The sequence below is a fragment of the Diospyros lotus genome, chromosome 14 (assembly GCF_014633365.1).
Source record: "Diospyros lotus cultivar Yz01 chromosome 14, ASM1463336v1, whole genome shotgun sequence".
In the NCBI taxonomy this organism is placed as follows: Eukaryota; Viridiplantae; Streptophyta; class Magnoliopsida; order Ericales; family Ebenaceae; genus Diospyros; species Diospyros lotus.
This window is the reverse complement of record NC_068351.1, coordinates 1,139,208-1,164,631: the sequence shown is the minus strand read 5'-3', so window position 1 is coordinate 1,164,631 and position 25,424 is coordinate 1,139,208. Positions and strand designations below refer to the sequence as shown.

The window sequence follows — 25,424 nt, the reverse complement described above, 5'->3', positions numbered from 1 at the left end:
AGTTTTTTGGGTAGAAAAAGTCCCGAAAAAATGTCAAAGAACACCGGTGTTTTGCAACAGAGCCTATTCACAATAATTAAAAAGACCATCATCCCTAATAAGTTCAAAACCTTAGAAAGACAAAAATAAAGTCATTCATTTTATCCAGCATTCATCTGCTTCACTTGCGAACTTTATATAGCAATAAAAAAGAAATCTAGTTGCTATATAATGAAATTCAATATTTTTCACTTTAATCCAATATTTTCTTAATTTCTCAAATAAACATATATCTTATTTTAAAAAATTACAGAAAAATCTCAAAAACATTTTTCAAATATCTTTTGAGTTACAAAGAAACTTTTAGAGGTTTCGGGACATTTACTAATAGCTCTTAAAAAGTTTTAATTTTTCAAAACGTGTCCAAAACAAAAATATTCTGATATGCAAAATTATTGAACTTCTTAAATGATAAATATTATATTTATAAATAAATTTAATATTTTTTTTTATAAATTAACGCGACATATATAAAATATTATGAATTTATGAGTGTTTTGTGAATATGTGATATTCTTTATCAAAGTTAGTCACTAGGCGTTTCCCTTCCCGAACAGCCATCCCTGCAGGCTGCAGTGGCACAATATTTTGTTTGAATTACCAAAAGAATACCCGCGTGGATCTGGTTCAGCAATGGCAGATTGCCCTTCAGTTTTTGATTGGGACTTGGGAGAGACTCTCTCTCTCTCTCTCTCCAGCATATAAGTAGGGAACTTTTCACCACCACAACCAATCACAACTCAACCCTTGATTGCCATCTTACTTTTCTTCCTCTGCATCTCTTTCTCTCTCTCTCTCCCCTTAAATCTCTCCTCCCTTAACAAACAAAGTACAACAGACTTGGATTCTCTCTCTCTCTCTCTCTCTCTCTCTCTCTCTCTCTCTCTCTCTCTACCCTTTTCACTTTCTGTCAACTTACCGTCTAACTTCTGTTGCTTTAGCCCCCAAGAGAAGAAGCAACAAATTTCCCAACTTTCACTTCTCTAACTCATCCAGGCTCTCTGTCCCTGTTTCTCTCAATTGACTCGTCTTTTCTTGAATTTTTTGGAGTGTTATCTTGTTAGAGTTCACTTCAACTTAATTAAGGTTTCTTTTGTTCTGTTTCATATTGATTTGGGTTCTGATGATTAATCTAAGTGCTTATGTGGTTTGGATCTGATACAGAGTTCTCAGGTTTACCATTCAACAGCAAGATCTGCTTTTTCCCTTTAGTTCTTGAATTTTCCACGGGCTTTGGAAAGGTGGGAAAATTCTAGATTCCTCTTTCACGCTCATGTCAATAAAGTTGTCATATTCCCCTTTAAAATACTTGTTGACCTGATGCTTTTATGCTCATAAAAACCTCCACTTCTTTGCATTTCCATGGTCCTCTAGCAACACCCTCCAACTGTTCACTGTTGTTATTCATTTAACATGAATCAAAGAATGGAAATCCTTTCTCCATCATCATACATAAGGAATGCGAACTGGCTGTTTGAAGAAAGCAAGGGGGCCAAATGGACACCAGAAGAGAACAAGCAGTTTGAGAATGCACTCGCTTTGTTCGATAAGGACACTCCAGATCGTTGGCACAATGTGGCAGCCATGATCCCGGGCAAGACCGTGAGCGATGTGATCAAACAGTACAGAGAATTGGAAGAAGATGTAAGTGATATAGAGGCAGGCTTGATTCCCATTCCTGGATACAACAACAGCTCTTTCACTTTGGAGTGGGTGAACAATCAGGACTCTGATGATTTGAAGCAATACTATAGTCCAGGAGGAAAGCAGAACTCATCAACTCGGCCTTCTGATCACGAAAGGAAGAAAGGTGTGCCATGGACAGAAGAAGAGCACAGGTAATGCAGTTTTGCCAAACTTACATGTTAATATGTTTGAAGCTTCCTGATCTCTATTTTAAAGTTTTTCTTCTGGTTAACTGAGATGCATGGTAGTGTTGCTAGTACTTGAACTAAGATACCATGCTTTCAAATGGATAGGTCTGCATCTACACACAATCTTTGGGAATATTTATATCTTCATCTTGCATTTTGGAATTCAAAATTTCAGATAGGATCAACAAAATTAGTTTCAATTCATTGACTTGATAAGAAGTTTCTGCATAATTGATCAGATAACAAGAGGAAAAGTTCGATAGTTGAAACAGTCACCCCTCCATATTCAAATTATCAGATGACAAGAGGAAAAGTTCCATAGTTGAAACAGTCACCCCTCCATATTCAAATGCTTTAGTATTAGATGTCTATTTTTCTCTTGATATTATGTAGATTTTATGTAAAAATTTCTTTCTAATGATTGAATAATGTGGTGTCTTGGTGATTGCTCCTCAGGCAGTTTCTCATGGGCCTTAAAAAGTATGGTAAAGGGGACTGGAGGAACATATCACGCAATTTTGTGACCAGTAGGACACCTACTCAGGTTGCTAGCCATGCTCAGAAGTACTTTATCCGGCAGCTCTCTGGAGGAAAAGATAAGAGGAGGTCTAGCATCCATGACATTACGACGTCTGACCTCACGGACACTAAATCTCCTTCACCGGATAGTAAGAGGCCTTGCTCGCCTGATCAGTCTAGCATGGTTAAACAGCCACAGCAGCACACAAACATGAATGCCATGGCTGCAGAACTTTATAATTGGAATCAGACAAACCAAGGAGTCAACATGGCTTTCAGCCTGCCAAATAACAATCTACTTATAGCTACTTCTTGTGGGACTTCTTCTTATGGGCTTGAGCTTCAGGCACAAAATCTTCAAAACCATGCTCTTCATGGACATGCTGGAACTCGCAATATAATTTTTGAAATGCAATCTATCCAGCGTCAATGACTTCATGGCAGATGAGATTTCATAGTTGTTAAAGGTACCGAAATGTTGAATTCCATGAGTGAAGTTTGATGTCTCCATTCAAGCTCTGTTGGGATTTTATGTGAATATTTTGATGAAAGCATGGACTAATAGTTACATGGTGATTAGGCTCTACAAAAGGCCTATGAAACTTCATGGGTGACTTATCTAGGTGAAGTTTGGGTTTGGATCCGCCTTTGGTGTTACATTTTTGTGTTTGAAGGGTATGTTAGACTAGGTATCAAGACAAAAAAGATTTGATTTCTTGTGCTTAATAAGTTAATATTGGAGGGTCATGACCAGATGTGGTTATCCAGCAGCTGTGTTTCAAAAAGGTGGATATCGTCACCAGTGAGATAAGTTTCTTCATGGATCTAGTACCAACTTCTAGATTATCTAGGAAAGAAAGGCTTCCTTGATGTTTGTTTATACTGCATATTATTTTTCCTTGCAATGCCTTTAATCATTTAACCGAAACTCATTGAGCATGCTTGGTTAAGTTTGTAATAGTTTGCTAATTATGCAACTTCTGGGAATCATTTATTTGGTGATCCATTGAAGTCTGTATTTTCTGTTTCTTGCAACAAGAAGAGGTCTAGTTCTAATCATTCTAATAATTCAGCTGACGATGATGAAAACTGTTCAAGGAATCATTTTTGTGCTCTCTGCAAGCATCATAAACATCGGTTGAGGCAACTGATTTGAGCAAAACTGCCACATCATGAGATGCCAAGTCCAGATAAATGTGGGTTTTCCAAATTTGTCTGTAGCATCTTTGAATTTTTTTTTTTGTTCCTGTGAACATCTTATTTGACTGAATGACAACAAACATTGACACAATGAGGGCAAGATCCACCAATTTCAGCATCTTTTTCTTCATCATCTCTTCATTCTGTTTTGTTCTCTACTCAAGGAACACTTCAGCTTTGTGCCCAAGACTTGCATTTTAATTAGATTCTCTGCTACTAGTAGTGAAATCCTGATTTAGTGCTTCTTAGGGGTGCAGTAAAGCCAAAAAAAATCCTGCAGTCTTTTTAAACCTTGTTGAGGGAGCAAAGGTATCATCTAACTTGTCATTGGCAAGATAATATAATCTTTTGGTGGCAGATCTTTAAATGGGATTAAGGTTCTTCCTTTGGAAGGGGAGATATCATTGTGGCCTTACATTTCCTAAAAGTAATACTAAAGCAGAATTATTCTCCATAATCAGGTCAAATGCAGAACCAGGTAAAGACATCACTATCAACTGATTAGACAACCTACCAACTTAACACTGCACGGATGTAGCCTCCACCATACAAACATCAATATAAAAGCTTTTGACCTTTCCAGGGGAAATTCAAATTAATAAAAAGACAAGAAATGAACAGAGACTTGCTCACCATGTTCTGCTATTCTGCTCACCAATCTAACTATCCTTTTCCTTTTCCCCCATCTCTTCTTCTATTTTTGTTGTGGTTTCAGTATAATCTCAAGGGTTTTTTTTAGTAAAAAAGAAAAAAAAAAAAAAAAAAAAGGTCAGAGCGTATGACTGGAAGGGTTCTAACGGTAAGGTTGGATCATAAAGTTATAAGTTTGAGTCGTAAAAATAATTTATTTATAAAAAATAAAAAATATATATCATGTACAAATATAACCTTCTCTCGACGGTTACAAAACCCTCCTTTTGGGTACCTTTCCCTTGTTGTCTTAGTTGTCTTAGTGTAGTAGGCTATATCACTAGCAAATACTGTTCCTGGTTCAGTCCACTAGACAAAGAATTCAAGGCAACATTGAGCAACATGGCCACGCCAATAAACTCTTTCTGGTAAATGACAACACTGCCCCACTTTCTTTTCAAATGGAGTAGCTTTCTCCAAAGCACTTTAGATTCTAATTTTTAAAATACCCCTTGTTTGTATTAAGACCACTCACCTAGTCTCGCTGCACTGCATTCTTTGTCTTATGTGCTCTCTCTATCTTTCCCTGTTTGAGCAATATTCTGAGACCTTGGCTTCAGAATGATTCCAAAGCAAATGCACCACTGATGCTTTTAACTAAAACTCAGCCACGGCACAGCAGAAAAGCTTTAGTTAGTGGCTCATATGGAGTATAAGTTATTTTCTAGCTATTTAGTGCTTCTTTTAGGCCCACAGATATCTCAGAATGATCTCAACTTCTCAAGTGGGAGCTTTTGAATTTTGATGCATATATCAACCAAAATTCACCAAAGCAGAGCAGAACAACTCTTCCTACCATCATCATCATCACTTATAAACACAGGTGGTTTGAATAGTTTGGATCCATATGGTGAATGTAAAATACTATTCCTTTACACCCTTTTAACTTAAAATATCAGTTTCTGTGCTCCTGCTGTAGAACACATTTCCTTCCAACATTCCTGACATCTAACACAGTACAGTTTGATGACAAAAGATCAAAGTTAATGATCAATGTTTCTGGGTCTGCAAATCAATTAGATGGGAATGTTGGTCAAAAGTTGCTTTAGTGTCTTCTTCTTAAATGTCCTCCAAGATGATTCTGCGTGTACCACCACAGATCTTAACAAATGAAATTTCAGGCAAAAAAAAAAGCTTTTGATTGATGACAACCACAGTGCTTTAGGTGTCTATCACATACACAAGACATTCTCTTCTCAATTGTTTTCAATTGTTTTGACATAACCAACAGCAGCAATCTTGAACCTTTCCTCCATTCGTATAGTTGAATTTCTTTAGGAACATAGGGATGTTACAAAGGAAGTAACTTCCCATGTTATACAAATGAATATGCCCTGCAATCAATGTGACAGAGAGCCTAGAGACCCCAATATGCAAACAGAGAGCATCTCCATCACCTGTAATTAATTGCCGGTGCCTTAAAAAATCGCCGGAACAGCCATTGGAAAGGTCTCAGTAGCAGTGCTCTCTTCTTCCGCCAGAACCAAATGGCAGCGTTATATTGCTCGTTGCGTATTTTCCTTGTGGCTGCCCTCCAATCGTATTTCTCCATTTCTTCCCGCGCAGCTTTGCCAATAGTTTCTCTTAGTTTGAGGTCATGCAACAGAGGCTTCAACTTGGTTACGCAGTCATCAACATCTCCAGGACTAAAGCAAAATCCAGTTTTACCCTCTTGGTCCTCGGGAATTATATCAATGATTCCTCCAGCACGTGCAGCTACGACAGGAAGTCCTGACGACATGGCCTCTAAGACAACAAGCCCTAGTGTCTCTGATTCTGAAGGCATTACAAAAACATCTCCACTGGCATATGCCTGAGAGAGCTCCTCCCCTCCTAACATCCCTGTGAATACTGCAGGCATGCCAGAGAACATCTTTTCCAGCTCCTCCCTGCCACAAAGAGACCACTACCCATGAATACATTTCCAGGACACCGTCATGGAAAATACACAAAAGCAATCATGATTTATTGTGATGTAGACATTACGAAAAGCTTTCATGGTTGTTTATCATCCTAATCATGTTACAGCTACTTGTACATTATATATGCCTCCATGTCCCGAGGCAGCTAGGTGCTGGTGTTTGGTACCATAAGATGACTGTCATATAGAATTTTATGACATTCAAATTTATCAGGCAAAAAGTTACAAGCCAATTACCTGTATGGACCATCTCCAATAAAAGCAATTCGTGCCTCTGGAAGCTGTTCCATGACCCTGTCCAATCATGTGTCTCGAATATCAATTATACAAACTTAAAAATCACTACAAAGCAGTCAACACTGGAACATCTCTCCGGATTTTAAAGAATGGGAGACTGAAGGAATGATATCAAAATTTTAAGTACAATTCATGAACTTTCAAGAGCAACCGCCATGAAGTTCAGAGAAATTAGCATTGAAGAACGCAAACATCATTTGTCCATCTCCTCAATAATGGCCACATGTGAACAGAAAAAGAAAAAAAAAATCATGCAACTCTAGCTGGTGATAATATTTTGATGGGACAACTGGGAATTAGGAGGTCTTTGTGGCAAAGGCTTCTATTAACATGGGTACATGTTGTGTTCGACTGAATGCAAGCTTATTCGACCTAGTGTCTTTTCAGATCATGCTACATGTTGCGTTCCATGATGGATAATGAAAGCAATAAATATATATATATATATATACACACACATGTAAATACATATTTCAGTCCAACATATGTTTTGCAACTAATATTTCCTAGTTAAAATATTAATTAATATTTTCTATTTTAAACAGAAAAATACCTTTTTAGTAAATCCAAACTCTTCTCCACTCCTAGTCGTCCAACATGGACTATCAACGGTTTCTCAGGCTCACCATTGCTGATTCAAAAAGATTGATACATTAACATTAAGGAAACTCATATCAAATGGCCATGACATTTCAAATATTAATACAAGACCCTACCTTAGTCTTAATCGCATATCATGAGAGCGATATTGAGGATGGAAGCTTTCAGAATCAACACCCTTATTCCAGAGCCGTATCTTGTTGGCTGAAAATAATCAAGGAATTACTATGGAATGTTTACTATTTTTTAAGAAATATAAGCACAAGGACATCAGAAGCAGCAATGTGAAAGTTAGCAGAATTATCTACTGGGGCTGAGATTTTTTGTGGTTACCTGCTGTTACCCTAGCTGCTTCAAGCTCCTTTGCAAGTGCAGCTGATGGCACCAGTGTAAGATCAGCTGCCCTATGAAGAAATTCTGTAAAGAAAAGAAGAAAGTTTCCTTTGTTAGCCCAGAATGAGGACAGTTCAGATACATATTGAACTGAGGCCAGAATGAAGCTCACATACTTATGACCAACCACATTGGTTTGACCAGCCAACTAAAGGTGTATCTTGGGATGTATCTGCACACCAAAACAGCAATCAGTACAGCTTAAGCACTGGATTGATACTTCCTTAATGAATGATAACAGATTTACAAGTTGAAACTGCTTTTTCTCAATGTGAAGCAGCATATGATAGTTTCAATGTGAAGCAGCATATGAATCCCGGGATTTTCTATCAGTTTTATTTTCATACTTTTTAATGTATAATGGTATAATATAGAATTATTAAATGGAAAACATGGAAAGAACTCTATCTGAAGATCAGCTGAAATCCTACTTACACTGGAACGTGTGTGTGATAAGACATCACTAAAGGGACACATAATAGTTTTGCGATAATGAGAGCACCAAATACCTACATTAACGAAGGGAAATGGTCAGATATGCAAGGAAGCTAATTTACTTCATCAACCTTTTATGGAAACAACTTACTATACATTGTCAAGATATGACAAGAGAAGAACATAAAACACTCACCATAATGCCAGGGGATGATGCATGTATTATGTCAGGTTTAAACTGAGCAACCGCTGAGATTATTCTAGGGCTTAGTGCTAAGGAGAGGGGTACTTTCCGGTACCAGGGACAGGGGAAGCTGCAAAAAGATTCAAGAATCGTTATTGAATAACAAAAAGTTTTTTTCCTGTAAATAAATAATAAAATTTTTTTAGATACTGACTATTGGGTAGAGAGAAAAATATATCTCTACTCATGGTTAAATCGTTTAGCCATCCAATTAATACAGATCAACCATGAGGAGAAACGTAAATAATTTTGAGGAAAGCTGTAGAGTAAGTGTGGAAATAGAAGTATTTTGAATATATAATATTCTTTGTATATCTTAGAAGCTATGTATATTTTGTGTATATTCCTCTTTCCTTTTTTGCTATTTTCCTTTTGTATTATTCTCTTCCTCTATAAAGAGAAAAGGGAAATCATCGTATAATCAAAAAAGAAACAGAGAAATATATTTTCTCAGCCTTGTTTAGATATATATATATATATATATATATAGGTAGAGAATCACATAGTTGGAGCTCCTTGTGGTGTAATGGACCAGATGACTTCAGCTTGCGGTGAAGCCAACAGACTTCTAGCTACGAACTGTCAGCCTGCTGAAGTAATAGGACTTGTAGATATTCCTAGTCACTTAAGATTTTGGGGAATTGATTCAGGAATAAGACACAGCATTGGCGGTATAGATTATGGATCTGTAAGAGTGGGGGCCTTTATGGGTCGAACAATGATAAAGTCTTTTGCATCTACAATGTTTTCTCAATCTTTATCAAGTGCAAATGGGAACACTGATGAATCAAAAGAGGATGGTGTTGAACTACTTCAAACCGAGGCTTCATTGGATTACTTGTGCAACCTATCACCTCACTGATTTGAAGCTCTTTACTCAAAAATGCTTCCGGATTCTATGCTTTGTGAGATTCGACAAGGTAGTGATACTGTCACCATATATTTTAATTCTTTAAAGCACATTTGGCAGGACTTGGATCTCTTCAATACATATGAGTGGAAAAACACAGAAGATTGCAAATATTATTAGAAAATGGTCGATGCTAACTAGGTATTTAAGTTTCTTGGTGGACTCAATGTTGAGTATGATGAAGTCCGAGAGAGGATCGTTGGTAGAAATCCACTCCCGTCTCTTAGTGAAGATTTTTCTAAAGTTTGACGTGAAGAAAGTCGAAGACTGGTTATGTTGGGTAAGAAAAAGAGCGGTGAAAGTGGGTTATTTGAAAATATGGTGCTCGTGACTGCTGATGCTAATGCTGGTGGACGGCATATTGCAGGTCAACAAAAGGCGAAAGAAAAGCCTCGTGTTTGGTGTGATCATTGCAATAAACCACGCCATACTCGGGAGACCTGTTGGGTGCTTCATGGCAAGCCAGCCAATTGGAAGCCTAGATTGAAACGATCCCAACCTACTACCCATGAAGCTGATGTAGGACCATTCAACAAAGAGCAACTTGATCAATTTCTACGACTGCTAAAAGCCTAATCTGTCCCCTGGTACACACAATTGTTCATTAGCCTATTCAGGTAGAAATTCATTTTCCCTATATAGCTCTTTTCAATCTGTTCCTTGGATCATTGATTCAGGAGCATCTGATCATATGACTGGTTTATCGTATTTATTCAACTCATATATTCCTTATTCTAGTAGTGAAAAAATAAGAATAGCCGATGGTAGTCTTTCACCTATTGCAAGTAAATGTCTCATTAAACTTTTTGACAATATTGATCTTTAATCAGTACTCCATATTCCTAAACTTGCCTGCAATCTTCTTTCTGTTAGTAAACTCTCCAAAGACTCTAACTGTCGTGTTATATTTTTTGATTCCTATTGCATTTTTCAGGCCTAGAACTCGGGGAAGACGATTGGCAATGCTAGAGAAATAAACGGGCTCTACTATTTGGATGGGGATGTCTTGCGTAATAAAAAAGCTCACAGGCTAAGTGGTATTAGTTCTACTTCTATTTCTAATCAAATAATGTAATGGCATTTTAGGCTAGGCCATCCCAGTTTTCCTTACTTGAAATATTTATTTCTTACGTTGTTTAAAGAAGTGGATCCTTCTATGTTTCAATGCGAGAGTTATCATTTATCCAAAGATCATTGTGTTAAATTTCTTCCAAAACCCTATTGTCCTTCAAAACCATTCTATTTAATACATAGTGATGTTTGGGGCCCTTCTAAGATCTCCACTTTGTCTGGAAAAAAGTAGTTTGTTACTTTTATTGATGATCATACTCGAGTTTGTTGGGTTTACTTACTTGCAAAGAAATCAGATGTGCCTAGAACTTTCAAGGATTTTTTCCATATGATTGAAGCTCAATTTAACACAAAAATCTGTATTCTTCGATCTAATAATGTCACTGAATATTTTAATGAATCTTTGGGGGCTTTTTTAAAAGAAAAAAGAATTTTACATTAATTCACTTACCGTGAAACTCCCCAACAAAATGGTATTGTTGAACGGAAAAATCGACACCTACCCGAGGTTGCCAGGGTCATCATGTTTTCTATGAATGTCCCTAAATACCTCTGGGGTGATGCAATTTTAACCGCTTCCTATCTCATCAATTGTATGCCCACTCGTGTTCTACAGTTTCAAACTCCCTTACACTCTTTAAAACAACTCTTCTCTCTCTATCATATATATTCAGAGTTACCCTTAAAAGTTTTTGGATGCACTTGCTTTGTTTATATTCCTCAAATATTTCGTTCCAAATTGGATCCCACAACTGAAAAATGTGTCTTTTGGGGCTATACACCAAATAAAAAGGGGTACAAATGCTTTAATCTTGTCACCAAAAAAACTTATATTAGTATGGATGTGTCTTTCCTCGAAACTCAACCCTACTTTCTCAAAAATTATCTTCAGGGGGAGCATATTGAGAAAGAAGATAATTTTTTGAATTCTAATGTTGAGGAGGATAATTACTTAAAACTCTATGATCCTCGTCCTACCATGATTGGTGCTCCTCTCCACTTTGATAAACAACTCAAGGATATAAATGTTCCAAACATTATGGAACAACGTGTGTCTGGTTCACAGGTGCTTAGCGTGATGGGATTGGAACTAGGGGGAGAATTACAACAAACAGATCAAAATATTCCAAAACCGGAGCTTCAGTTTTATACAAGAAGGCAAATCCTGAAGAATACTATCAATCCGAATATTCCTCTAACAATTGAACAATCGACGTCTTCGAATGATGGGCTTTCCAATAGTACTTCTTCTTCTTATGGTAACTCTAAACTCACTCCTTCAGATTATTCTTCATTTGACTTGTCCAATCTTGATGTCCCTATTGCTACTAGGAAAGGAGTGCGATCTTGTACCAACCACCCAATTGCTAAATACCTATCATACAAAAAATTGTCCAATCATCATAAGGCCTTTCTTTCAAATATTTATAACCTGCATGTCCCAAAAACAATTCAGGATGCCCTTAGTAACCCAGATTGGAAGTTAGCAGTCCAAGAGGAAATGAGTGCTCTTAGAAAGAATGGAACTTGGGAGATTGTGAACAAAGCAGAAGGCAAAACAACAATAGGTTGTAAGTGGGTATTTACTATAAAATGTAAGGCAAATGGGAGCATAGAAAGATACAAAGCAATGCTGGTTGCTAAGGGTTTCACCCAAACATACGGCATTGACTATCAAGAAACATTTACTCCAGTAGCTAAAATAAACTCCATTTGAGTTCTCCTTTCCCTTGCAGTGAATTTTGATTGGTCACTTCACCAATTTGATGTAAAGAATGCCTTCCTAAACGGTGATTTAGAAGAAGTGTTTATGGATCTTTCACCAGGGTTTGAAAAGAGCCTCGGTACAAACAAGGTATGTCGTTTAAAAAAATCCTTGTATAGTCTAAAATAATCTCCGAGAGCATGGTTTGAAAAATTTAGAAGGGCAGTGAAAAGCTATGGTTACATTCAGAGCCGAGCAGATCACACACTGTTCTTCAAGCACGCTAGTGACGGTAAGAAAGCAATCTTAATTGTCTATGTGGATGATATAATAATGACTGGTGATGACAAGGGAGAGATTGAAAAGCTTAAGAGGAAATTAGCTCATGAGTTCGAGATCAAGGACTTAGGTCCTCTAAAGTACTTTCTTGGGATGAAATTTGCAAGATCTAAGGAGAGGATCTTTGTCAACCAACGTAAGTATATTATGGATTTACTCAGTGAAACAGGAATGCTTAGGTGTAAGGTTGTTGAAACTCCCATTGAACCCAACTTAAAACTTCAACCTGCCGAGGCCAAGAATGTGCTAGAAAAGGAGAAATATCAAAGACTTGTGGGTAGACTTATCTATCTATCCCATACTCGACCAGACATAGCCTTTGTTGTAAGTGTTGTAAGTCAATTTATGCACTCACCTAGTTCACAACATTTTGAAGCTACTTATAGAATTCTGCGGTACCTAAAGGGAACCCCTAGGAAAGGTCTACTTTTTAGAAAACATGGACATCTTCATGTAGAGGCTTATACAGATGCAGACTGAGCAAGCAATATAACTGACAGAAGATCTACATCAGGATATTGCACCTTTGTGGGAGCAATCTTGTTACTTGAAAGAGTAAGAAACAAAATTTGGTGGCCAGAAGTAGTGTTGAAGCCGAATTTCACGCAATCGCCCATGGTATTTGTGAGGTCATGTGGATAAAAAGGCTTCTATCAGACTTGAGGGTCTCCACTTCCCTTCCAGCTAAAGTTTACTTTGATAATAAAGCTGCAATTTCTATTACTCATAATTCAGTTCTCTATGACAAGACGAAGCATCTAGAGGTGGATAAACACTTTATTAAAGAAAAAATTAATAATGGAGTAATTTGTATGCCCTACATTCCAACAGTTGACCAAGTGGTTGACATTCTTACAAAAGGAGTACACAAAACTCAGTTTGAGAAACTTGTGAGCAAACTTGCCATGGAAGATATCTTCAAGCCAGCTTGAGGGGGAGTGTAGAAATAGAAGTATTTTGAATATAGAATATTCTTTGAATATCTTAGAAGCTATGTATATTCTGTGTATATTCCTCTTTCTCTTTTTATTATTTTCCTTTTGTATTATTCTCTTCCTCTATAAAGAGAAAAGGGAAATCATCGTATAATCAAAAAAGAAATAGAGAAATATATTTTCTCAGCCTTGTTTAGAGTAAGATTACTTTTTACAAAACTATAAATTAATCTAATGCCATTCACTTGTTACAACAGCATATCAACTCACTAAGTGGGGTTGGCTACATGAATTCAAGCTGCCAATCATCTCTATCTAAGGCCATATCTTAATTAAGGCCCTTGCAATTCATATCATACTTGAAGAATTTCTCACCAAGTTTTATTGGTTTCCTCTACCTGTTTTGCTAAAAATTTTTGCATATCCACTTTGCTCACAAGAGCCTCTATTGGTCTTTTTCTAACACCATTAACTTGTTAAGAAAAGGAAATATTATATAAGTGTGAAAAACACTTATAATTTTAATATATGCTAAAATGCACCAAGTGCTTGTTTGACAACTGAACTCAAAACCAAAGTGTCTGGGAACATGGTCAACTAGAAGTCATTTCATGTAGTAACCATAAGTTTGAAAATGAGTTCTCTCTCCTCTATGTTGCTTTCAAGATCCTTTGCGGTCAACATTGTTCAATACTTATATTATTTAATATTTCTCTAGATATATAAGCTGTACAAACTTGACATGTAGATGATTTAGAGAGATAGAATTCATGTGGCCAACCTTACATGAGCACCAGGCTAAGGGGCGATTAAGCAACTCAAGAAAACCACCCTACCTTACTACAACATAGGGACAAAAGGGAGAAGGCTTGTGATGATAAAGATCCAAACTTGATGTATCCAAAAATGAATCCCCAAGATTAAAAGTACCTTTACTGACACAGAATCTATTGCCCTGTGTGAAGACATTTGTCTTATATTAGTTCTCTATACTTAGTAGTTTTTTCTTTAAGAATTCTGTTAGCATATTTTCTTGTTGTAACAGTTGGTTGTTAGTTTGTTTTAAGCTGACCGGAGGGTGTTTTATTTCGGTCAGGATAAGCAGTTAGTTGTAACTGTCCTGCCCGCCCTTATGTTTTATAAATAGGGGCTGGCAAGGGCTCGAGTATGAGGCATGAAAACATTGGGTTATCTTGAGAGAGTTGAGCGAGAATGTGCTAGGCCGAGAGAAGGGTTAATTTGTATTTCTCTTGGGGGTTTTCTTCTCTGTTTAGTCTAGGGTTTTAGACTGAGGGAAAGAGAGGTTTTCCTAGTGCGTGTAATTGCTGTAAGGGTTTCAAGATAGTGGAGTTTTCATGGGCCTAAGGCAGTCTGGATGTAGGTCTCATTTATGAGACTGAAACCAAGATAAAATCTTGTGTCTCTTGTTGTGGTTTTGTTGTTGTTTTCTATTCCTATTCTTGTGTTTTCTATCAAGTGTTGTGTGTCTGATATTTGGGGGTATAATCAGTGAGTTCCTGGAGGGATAGTTTGCTGTGTGTGTGTGGCGGTCCTGAGTTTAACACCCTGCCTTCTGTATTTAAAGTTTTTTACTGAAATAGAATAGTTGGCTTTAAGCTGACACCATAGTAGCAAGTCTGCAAAATAAATTTTGAAGCACAAAAATAGCAAGTGGATAAAAAAAAAGTACAGAGCATTATAGCAGAAAATATATTGAATTACAACCTTCGAGATCCTATCAATTTTGCTCCATAAAATTCCTGAGGGACTCCTTCATGTGTTGTCACAACCATCACCTACAAGATGCATCCAAAACCCATTTTGATCATTTAATCATATGAAACCATATAAAGTATCTAACATGGTTTGAATCTTGACATGTAAATATACTTTTCAAATATTATAACTAAGCACGTCAAAACAAAGGTTCTGACTTAGATGGGAACATCTTATTGTGGATCCCCTTCCCCACAAATGAAGGTAAGGTAATAGAATATCATTTCTCACATGCAAACCATGTGCAAAGTAACAATTACTGATAAGACTCAAACCTGAGGCTGTTAATTAGAGAAAATGGCCGATTTCAATCAAGCTCAGGCATGCTTGATTCTGTTGGTCAAGTAACAGTGTGCAAAGGCCACATGCTGAACCTTACTATTTCCAACCAACATTTGGTCAAAAAAAGAAATGAAAAATGCAAACTTCCCTTGCTAAAACTAGTGCCTGAGGCCCTGAGCATGTGCTGTGGGGTTCAAGCCCACACAGCTAGTAATTAAAGGCAGGATCTTAGACATTACTACTTCAACCAAATGAAGTTTGGGAGAAAGATAGTTATGTACCTCATCTCCCATTTCCCGTAGATATTTGATAAAATTCTGGAATCGATTTTTATACCCGGATACATAACTGCAAATTCAATATAAACCAGATAGAGGTTAGAAACCACCCACTCAATCAAGAAGGACAAACAAAAGTAATAATATGATTTTGAAATGTCTCTATCCACTTGAAGTTTAGATGAACAATGCCGCTTACTTTCAATGAGTACGCACACAGTACCCATTTCCACCGATAGGATGGTAAATTAGTAGACATAAATAAGTGAACTCTAAAACAAATATAATTTTTGAATTTAAGAAGGGCCAACATAACAATAAAGCCTCAAAAATCTTATCTTCTTAGCAATGCCTTGTTCCCATTCATTTGCAGCAATACAACCTTTAACCAGCAATACTCTACCTTCCTTCTTTTGTATTATTTATTTATTTATTCATCCTTTTTGGATCTCAGAATTTTCCAATCTTGATTCAGTACATGTTTGAAAAAGAAATCTATATTTACTATGTCTGATAAATGCAGCAGGCATGGAAAAGTCAACCTGCAGAAAACAAGGTTTAAATTTTACAACTAGAAGATCAATTTGTAATCAACACTGTTGCCAGAACAAGAACACTGGTCCAGACTTGCAAGCGCATTGGCATCTATTCAGAAACTTCAGAATCTTCTCTTCCAACAAATCCAGGTTAACTATTTGTTAAAGGTCATTGGTGTCAAAGAGATAAAATGCCAATTAGTCAGACTTAAGGGACTAGTTTCATTTGAATTTTTATATGCTGAATCTTCAAAGTGAGAAACCCTTGGGAGGAGTGGGCACATAGAACAGAATATGAAATTAAGGGTTGCAACATATGTCCAATATAAAAATGAGTCTGAAGTAAATATCACTTATAGTTGGACATCTGGTTGTAGTTAATGGAGTAAAATGTACTATTTACAGTCATTAACCACAAAGCATATCAGAAATTTTAATTCTTTAGCAAGGAGGTAACAGAACTATAACATCATTAGAGAGAACAAGATACAAAATAAAGAATTAAGGAAGCAAACAGAAAGAAAGAGACAACAACAACAGCATATCAAGCTTTAATCCCACTTACGTGGGTTCAGCCACGTGAATTCTAGCTTGCTAGAAAAACAAAAAAGAGAAGTAAAAGAATTATTAAAAAAAAAAAACATGAACAGGCATCCATAGAATAGCAACCAGGTTCAAAATGAAGGTAAAATAAGTAGGTAATTGATAGAAGACCCATAAGGCCCATACAATTCCGCTATCAAAGACGGAATAAGCAGGGGCAGAATAGTGATAAGGGAGAGGAAGAAAGAAACAAAAGCGGTTAAGGGGCATTATGGGGAGAGCAGGCATATGGCATGTGCGTACAACGGATTCTATTAGAGGAGCATAGCTGGAGGAACATATAAATAGGGAAGATAGTAGAATAGAGAGGCATCGGTAGTAAGGAAGATTTTGGGAGAGTGTGGGCTTCTCGAAAGTCCATTGTTCCTTCATTTACTTACTTTTTCCAGTGTAATTCTCTTCATTTGACAGTAAATCAAGATAGATTATCTTCAATAATCTACCATTTTGGTATCAGAGCAACAAAATCGATCTCCATGGTGAACCTTAGTGACCGAGTAGGGGACCTAGAAGGGCGGATAGATGGGTTGTACAATGGATTGGATTCGTTGAAGTCGAAACTGCAGAAGGTGAGCGGAATTGAGAAAAACATGGCCATGTTGATGGATCAATTCGCTCTCCTGATGGCCCAATGGGATGAACAAGAGCGAGGGAGAAAAGGTAAGCGGGAGGGGAGGGAGCTGCCGCAGGGTTCCTCTTCGTCCATGGAGGGAACGTCGGAAGTGAGAATGGGTAGAGGCGATGGGTAGATGGAGTCGAAAGAGCAGGAAGGTCTGATTACAAGGGAAGGCGCCTGGAAATGCCGATCTTCGAGGGGGAAGATCCAGATGGTTGGATTTTCAAGGCTGAAAGGTACTTCATCGTTAATCAGTTGTCCGAGTTGGAGAAGTTGGAATCTGCAGCCCTCTGTTTTGATGGGCCAGCACTCGCATGGTTCCAATGGGAACAAAGGCGGAGGCGGATACGGAGTTGGGAAGAACTGAAGGTGATGCTATGAAGTCGATTTTGGTCTACGCATGAGGGGACCTTGGAGGAGAGATTCCTCGCCCTTAAGCAATGGGGATTAGTTCGAGAGTACCGCCTTTGCTTTGAAACATTGGCTTCACCTCTCGAAGGCATGCCGGAGGCCTTGTTGGAGGGCCAATTCATCAATGGGTTGAAGCCGGAAATCAGAGCGGAACTGAGAATGCTTAGACCGAATGGTTTGGATCAGCTCATGGAAGTGGCCCAACGAATTGAGGAAAGAAACATGGTAGTCAGAGGAAGCTCCATCGGAAGTGGTCAAAACAGGGGGACAACTAACTTCAACCCATTTCCGAATCAGCACCGAGCGGTGAGCACGGTTACCCCATCAGCATCGCCCAAGCCAGCAACAACCAATGCAGTTGTGCTGCACCGGAATCCAGCTATTGGTAAGGGGAGTAATCTTCCTTTCCAGAGATTGAGTGAGGCAGATTTGAAGGCCAAACGGGAGAAGGGCCCGTGCTTTAGATGTGATGAGAAGTATTCTATTGGGCATCACTGCAAAAACAGGGAGTTACAAGTCATGGTGATTTATGACGAAGAGAAGGATGAGCTGGGGGTAGAAGAGGAGGCGGAAGGAAGGGGTGAATGGGAAGTGTAGGAGGCTAAGGGAGAGGTGATAGAATTGTCTATGAATTCAGTGGTGGGGCTTACCCCACCCCAAACCATGAAGGTGTGATGGCAAAATGCTGGCCATGAGGTTGTAGTACTTGTAGACAGCGGGGTTACGCATAATTTCATTTCAGCTGTGTTGGTACAGACATTGGAATTGCCAAGGTCAGAGACGGCAGGCTACGGAGTGATCATGGGAATGGGGATGGCTGTGCAGGGCGCTGGAATCTGTAAGGGGGTGCTTCTTTCTCTTCAAAACTTGGAGATAACTGAGGACTTCCTTCCCTTGGAGCTGGGCAGCTCGGATGTCATCCTAGGAGTGAAATGGTTGGCAACTTTGGGCAAGCTACAAGTTGGTTGGAAGTCCTTAACTATGAGATTCAATGCAGGAGGGGTGAGGGTCACATTGCAAGGGGATCCCAGCTTAAGCAAAACCCTTGTCACCTTGAAGGCCATGATGAAAGCACTAAAGGACAGCAGGGAGGGTGTGCTTCTTGAATTAGGGTGTCTCTCGACAGATTGTGGGGAGTTCACTGCTGTCACGCAGGGTGGTATCCAACAAGGGTTGGCCGAGTTCGGTGAAGCATTCAATGATCCAGAGGGGCTACCACCAAGGAGGACACGAGAACATGCTATCAACTTATAGCCGGGAGCTTCTTCGGTAAGCGTGAGGCCATGTCGTTACCCCTATGTTAAAAAAAATGAAATTGAGAGGCTAGTACGAGAAATGCTTGCTGTAGAGATTATTAGACCTAGCATTAGTCCCTTTTCTAGCCCTGTTTTATTAGTAAACAAAAAGGATGGGGGATGGAGATTCTGTGTCGATTACCGAGCCTTGAATAAAGTAACGGTGCCGGATAAATTTCCTATTCCAGTGATTGATAAGTTGTTAGATGAACTGCATGGGGCCACGGTGTTTTCAAAGCTGGACTTGAAGGCCAGGTACCACCAGATTAAAGTTAAGGAAGAGGGTGTGCCGAAGACGGCGTTCCGTACTCACGAGGGGCATTACGAGTTTTTGGTCATGCCCTTTAGGCTGACCAATGCGCCGGCAACATTTCAGTCTCTCATGAATGATATCTTTAAAGGTCAGTTGAGACGATCCGTGTTGGTTTTTCTTGATGATATTTTGGTATTTAGCAAGGACTTGGCGGCACATGGGCAGCATTTGAAGGAGGCGCTGAAGGTGTTGGCTGCAAACCGACTCTACGCAAACAGAAAAAAGTGTCAGTTTGGGAAGCAAGAAGTGGAGTATTTGGGCCATGTCATCTCACGCGAAGGGGTGGCTGCTGACCAGTCCAAGGTTAAGGCCATGCTTGAGTGGCCAAGGCCGAGGTCGATAAAAGAATTACAGGGGTTTTTGGGACTAACAGGGTACTATAGATGGTTTGTGAAAGATTATGGGAAGTTGGCTTGGCCTCTCACAGAAAAACTACGAAAGAACGGGTTCGGTTGGGATGAAACAACAGAGAAAGCTTTCCAGCAATTAAAGGAAGCTATGACCTCCTTACTTGTGTTGGCTTTATCAGATTTCACTAAACGGTTTGAGGTGGAAACGGATGCGTCCGGCTCAGGCTTAGGGGCTGTTTTGATACAAGAGCATCGCCCCATTGCTTTTTACAACCATGCACTTAATCCTAACGGTCGCAATAAGTCGGTGTATGAGAGGGAGTTGATGGCAATAGTGTTCACTGTCCAAAAATGGCGGCACTATTTATTGAGTCAAAAATTTATCATACGCACCGACCAAAGGAGCTTGAAGTTTCTCATGGAGCAAAGATTGGTGAGTCCTGAACACCAAAAATGGTTGTTGAAACTAATGGGCTTTCAGTTTGACATCCAATATCGGCCCGGGTGGGATAACAAGGCAGCAGATGCTCTTTCTAGGATCAATCACTCAGCTGGTCTTTTTTCCATCACAGTTCCTAAGGTTGTGCAACTTGAACAGTTGGCTAAGGAAGTGGAGGCAAATGTGGAATTGCAAAAATTAATCAACGAAATACAGCTGGATCCATCTACTAAACCCGACTATCAATGGGCCAATAATCAACTCTTATTCAAGGGCAAATTGTACTTGCCTAAGGGATCAACTCTGATTCCTACATTGCTCCAAGAGGGACACGACGGGAGTTTAGGTGGGCATTCAGGGTTCTTGAAGACATACAAGCGGATAGCAGCGAATGTATACTGGGTTGGGATGAAGGGGGATATCCATCGCTATGTGAACCAATGTGCCATCTGCCAACAGCACAAATACCAAGCCTTATCACCGGGAGGCCTTTTGCAGCCACTCCTTATTCCGGGTCAGGTATGGGAAGATATAGCTATGGATTTTATTGAAGGCTTGCCTAGATCTAGAAATATGGACAGCATATTGGTCGTGGTAGATAGATTGAGCAAATATGGGCATTTCATAGGGCTCAAACACCCTTTTACGGCTAGCAGTGTGGTTGCGATTGTTGTGAAGGAAGTGATACGCCTGCATGGGGTGCCTCGATCTATTATGTCAGACAGGGACAAGGTCTTCATGAGCCATTTTTGGGAGGAATTATTTCGCCTCCAAGGCACAAAACTATGTAGAAGTACGGCTTACCACCCCCAATCGGATGGGCAGACGGAAGTATTAAATCAAACGCTAGAAACCTATCCACAATGCTTTGCATCAAGAAAACCCAAGGCTTGGTTCAGCTGGCTACCATGGGCGGAGTTATGGTACAACACTTCTTACCACACGGCTTCCAAACTTACTCCTTTCCAGGTGATTTATGGGCGGGAGCCATCGGGGTTATTGCGGTTTGAAAGGGGTTCTACCTCGGTGTCGGCAGTGGAGTAGCAGCTGATTGCGCGGGATCAGATGTTGGATGAATTGAAGGCTCAATTGCAGCGGGCTCAAAATCATATGAAAGCAAGGGCGGATGGGAAAAGGCAGGATGTTCAGTTTGAAGTTGGAGACATGGTTTATCTGAAGATCAGACCTTACCGTCACAAGTCACTGGCTGCACATCCTAATGAGAAGCTAGCACCTCAATTTTATGGCCCATTCGCTGTGGAGAAGAAGGTTGGGCAGGTCGCTTACAAGTTGTCCTTGCTTGCGACTTGCAGCATTCATCCCATCTTTCATGTTTCCCAATTACGCAAGGCCAACGGAATGCTCACCGCCTTAACTGATATACCTAGCCAGATCAGTGAAGAACTCGAGATGTTAGTAGAATCGGAGGCATTTATTGGAGTAAGGCCGGGAATGGGTAAGAACCTGAGAGGTTTGGATGTACTCATTCAGTGGAAAGGGCTGCCACCTTTGGAAGCCACCTGGGAACCCTATGACATGCTCCAGCAACAATTTCCTGACTTCCACCTTGAGGACAAGGTGAGTTCTATGGGGGGAGGCATTGATAGAAGACCCATAAGGCCCATACAATTCCGCTATCAAAGACGGAATAAGCAGGGGCAGAATAGTGATAAGGGAGAGGAAGAAAGAAACAAAAGCGGTTAAGGGGCATTTTGGGGAGAGCAGGCAGATGGCATGTGCGTACAATGGATTTTGTTAGAGGAGCATAGCTAGAGCAACATATAAATAGGGAAGATAGTAGAATAGAGAGGCATCGGTAGTAAGGAAGATTTTGGGAGAATGTGGACCTCTCGAAAGTCCATTGTTCCTTCATTTACTTACTTTTTCCAGTGTAATTCTCTTCATTTGACAGTAAATCAAGGTAGATTATCTTCAGTAATCTACCAGTAATCTAACAAATTTAAGGGGGAAAAAAAATCAAATTTAGTTCAATATAGGTAACAGCAGTACCAACAATTTAATATGCCTTGCCCCTTCCAACAGAAGATTCATAAAGATTCAGTTCTCAATAAAAAACAAAGATTCCTTCATATCAAGATTAGTCCTCGGAAGATAACATAGAAGTTCTGACTACAAGCAATTCCTCCCGAAGTCTCCTATTCTTGTCTCTTACCTTCGGAGGCAATTTTGAAAATGCAAGAAGCTGAACACCAATCTTCACATGAAAACGTGGCAACATGGTAGTATCTCATAAAATTAAACGACCGCATCTTATCCCTGAAGTAGCCATAATAGCCCACTCCACCCAACAAACAACCTCCACACTGCACCACCTCTTGATTACTACACTTTTATCAGGGTCTATCCAGACCATTCAGATTTCAAGAAAAATCATGAGTATCATAAGAGGAATGCTTCACATCAAGAAGAGCTAGATTCCGAAGGCAATTGATTTGGCCTCCAATATAAACCACAAAAAGCACTACACGATGACGAATTTAATAACTTCATAATTCCAATAACAGGTTAATGCTAAGAGAGCTGGGGAACTTATTAAACTATTCCCAATAATCAAGGCCCCTTTAAGTAACAATTTCTGACAACTTATGGCTAAAACACGTATTATTCATATGTTATTAATCATGGCAACACAGCAGCGTTACAAGAAAAATGACTGAAAGCCACTAAGCGAAAATCGCAAAAGAGGAATCACTGAACCCTGCATTATAGTACAAATCAAACAATAAACTACAAGACAAACACGTTAGCCAGTAATTAACAATTCAAAATAATTTACATCAGCCACAATGTTTTGGTGACTACATTGTGTTTGCAATCGCGATGCATTAACACTCGGGACAAGTACAATTACATAGGCCTATTTTAGAGTAAAAGTCCAAACCCGGAACTCAGCATTATAGACACACACACACACCAAATGGTAGCTAAGGTAGAGAGATGGTCAAGTCAAATGTAGAACTCAGAAGACAACACTATGAGACGAACCAAAAGCAAATCTTGTAAATAACAGCTAACTGTCCTTAACTTACAAAGTTTTGACGAAACCGATGAGTTAGAACTAAACCCCATTCTAGTTACAGCTGGGAAGAACGCATAGCTTGGCATGATAAGAAAAAAGTATCCCAAGCAACAGTATCCACCAAGGTTATTGCAGAAAAGTCTAAAACCCAGAGCTTCAAGCAAAATCCAAGTTAAGATTCAGTCAATTACTGGTAAAATTAACTCTTCTCCAAGGCTCAAAAACAACATTAAATTGACATGAAAACAACCAGAAGAGAGAAAATAACAAAATGGGTCACAAATATGACTTATAAGGACTTTACGTTCTCTATAGTTCCATAAATATTCACCGCCAAACCAAATGAAATGCATCGAACACAAAGTAGGCAAAACTCCATGGCTAAAACAAAAAACATCAAATTGACGTGAAAACAACAAGAAGAGAGAAATTAACCAAATGGGTCACATTTGTGACTTATAGGTACTTTAAACAACAAGAACAATTTTGTACTAGTAATTAAGAAGCAGAGTCAACTCACGCAAAGGGAGAGGGCTCAACAAAGAGGGCAATACGGCGAGGCCTAGAGGTCATTTCTGATTCAAGCAAAGGAGGGGGGTTTTCTTCCTCATCATCCCTGAACTCTCTGATGCTCATTCTGCTTGCTGCAATGGGGGAAGCCCTGTGAGTTAATCTCCCAGAATTGGGTCGTTTTGACCGCAAAGATCGAAACTTTTTGCCTGCAAGGCCAATGGGTCGTGCTCTTGAAGGAGAAAAACAGGACACCCTGGTTGGGATTGGTGTATAAGATGATGAAGATGAAGAAACAGAGTTGCCCGATAAGGAAAGGGAAAGTGCAGGATTTATAGAGAGAGTACTCATGATGCTTGATGTTAATTACGCAAAGTTACATTAAAGAGAGAGATTCTGAGTATTTGAATTTGCTGGAGAGAGAGAGACAGAGAAAGAGAATCAATCCATTGAGAAGAGTAACTCAAAAAAGGATATTCTTTCCATGGCCGTGGAATAATTTGAAACTTTGCAGAGCATATGCTAAGCCCACACCCCACCGGCCACCGGAAGGTTGAAGTTCTTTTCACAGGTGGTGGGGTCTGTGGTTCCTTGTATTCATTGAAACTCTATCCTATTTCTGTTGAAAATAGTCTCGTTGGCATCGCAACATTGTCCTTTTGCATTTGCATACTCTCAATTGTTTTTTGTGTGTCACCCACTCTGTTTAAAACTCAGTTTAGAACTCATATCCAACACAGTCCTAACTCACCCTATTTTAAACACCCCCCCCCCCCCCTCCCCCTTTTACACATCAAAATATAAAAAATTAAATTAATTCAAAAATATAATCAAAATAACAAAAAAATTTAAATTATCACATGAAAAAATTAAAATATAAAAATTAAATTAACCTAAAAATATAAATCTAGAAGTATAAATAAAATAACGAAAAATTTAATTGATCACAAAAACAAAACGTAAAAATATATAAATAAAAATATAAATTTTATTTATAAATATACCCTAATTACCATATCATATAAAGAAATAATATTTTTTTGTATTTTAATTACGACATAATTAACCTTATGTTTTTAATCAAAAGGGCAGTAGTTGGTTGGTTCGAGTCCTGATTCCTTCCCATGGCCCAGATGCTGCCCCAGATTAGCATTAGAGACAGAAGCAGGCAGAGCAGCATGCATGTGAACATGTAGGATGATTTGGTGTCACTCCCTTGATTAATGTTCCTTGATGTTGACATAGTTTTACCATTTCTCCCAAACTTGTGGAGCTGCTTAACCTAATCATGGATGGAAGTGTGAAGTAACTTTACCAATCATTTAAAAAGGAAAAAAAAAAAATAACTTTACCAATTGACTGAATTTCTCATGCGACACTCGAAATTTTTTTTATATAAACTCTGATATGAAGGACAAAAATCAAATAATTAATTACAAAATACTTCAATATAAACACACATGAGGCTTTAATCACCCATACAACTCCCAAAGAACAATTAAGTCTGAATATATAATTTACAAATGTTCTTTGTCTTCAAGAATTTCTCATGGATCTTTTTTATCGGGATTGTCTTGTACACATATCTATCTACAAAGCTCAAGCTACTGCAACTTGCTCTTACCCACTCTCGAAATTCCTATGACCAAAAAATTCAAAAGAAGATGTCATAAAAGGATGGATACATAATAGAATTCGATTAAGAACATTCACTCCATTATACGAAATAATAAAGACTAGTCATTTTTCCATTCAAGACAAAGCATCATTCTTTACATCTCATTAGGTCTTTTCAAAAGATAT

The 25,424-nt window shown here is 38.7% G+C and overlaps 2 protein-coding genes across 2 annotated transcripts; one reads left to right on the top strand and one right to left on the bottom strand.

Moving 5' to 3' along the window:
• The first annotated feature begins 593 nt into the window (after positions 1-593).
• On the top strand, positions 594-3,438 carry LOC127789753 (transcription factor DIVARICATA). The gene is made up of 2 exons (XM_052318709.1): positions 594-1,877; positions 2,370-3,438. The coding sequence occupies exons 1-2, from the start codon at positions 1,453-1,455 to the stop codon at positions 2,863-2,865; spliced, it is 921 nt and encodes a 306-aa protein (XP_052174669.1). The 5' UTR covers positions 594-1,452; the 3' UTR covers positions 2,866-3,438.
• A 1,999-nt stretch (positions 3,439-5,437) lies between these two features.
• On the bottom strand, positions 5,438-24,244 carry LOC127790309 (sulfoquinovosyl transferase SQD2-like). Its single transcript, XM_052319751.1, has 11 exons — positions 23,632-24,244; positions 15,512-15,578; positions 14,898-14,968; positions 8,165-8,282; positions 7,969-8,042; positions 7,650-7,705; positions 7,474-7,557; positions 7,257-7,344; positions 7,094-7,171; positions 6,481-6,537; positions 5,438-6,211 (listed from the first exon to the last, which is right to left on the bottom strand). Exons 1-11 carry the CDS (start codon positions 23,970-23,972, stop codon positions 5,716-5,718), a joined length of 1,530 nt encoding a protein of 509 aa, XP_052175711.1. The 5' UTR covers positions 23,973-24,244; the 3' UTR covers positions 5,438-5,715.
• Positions 24,245-25,424: the final 1,180 nt, after the last annotated feature.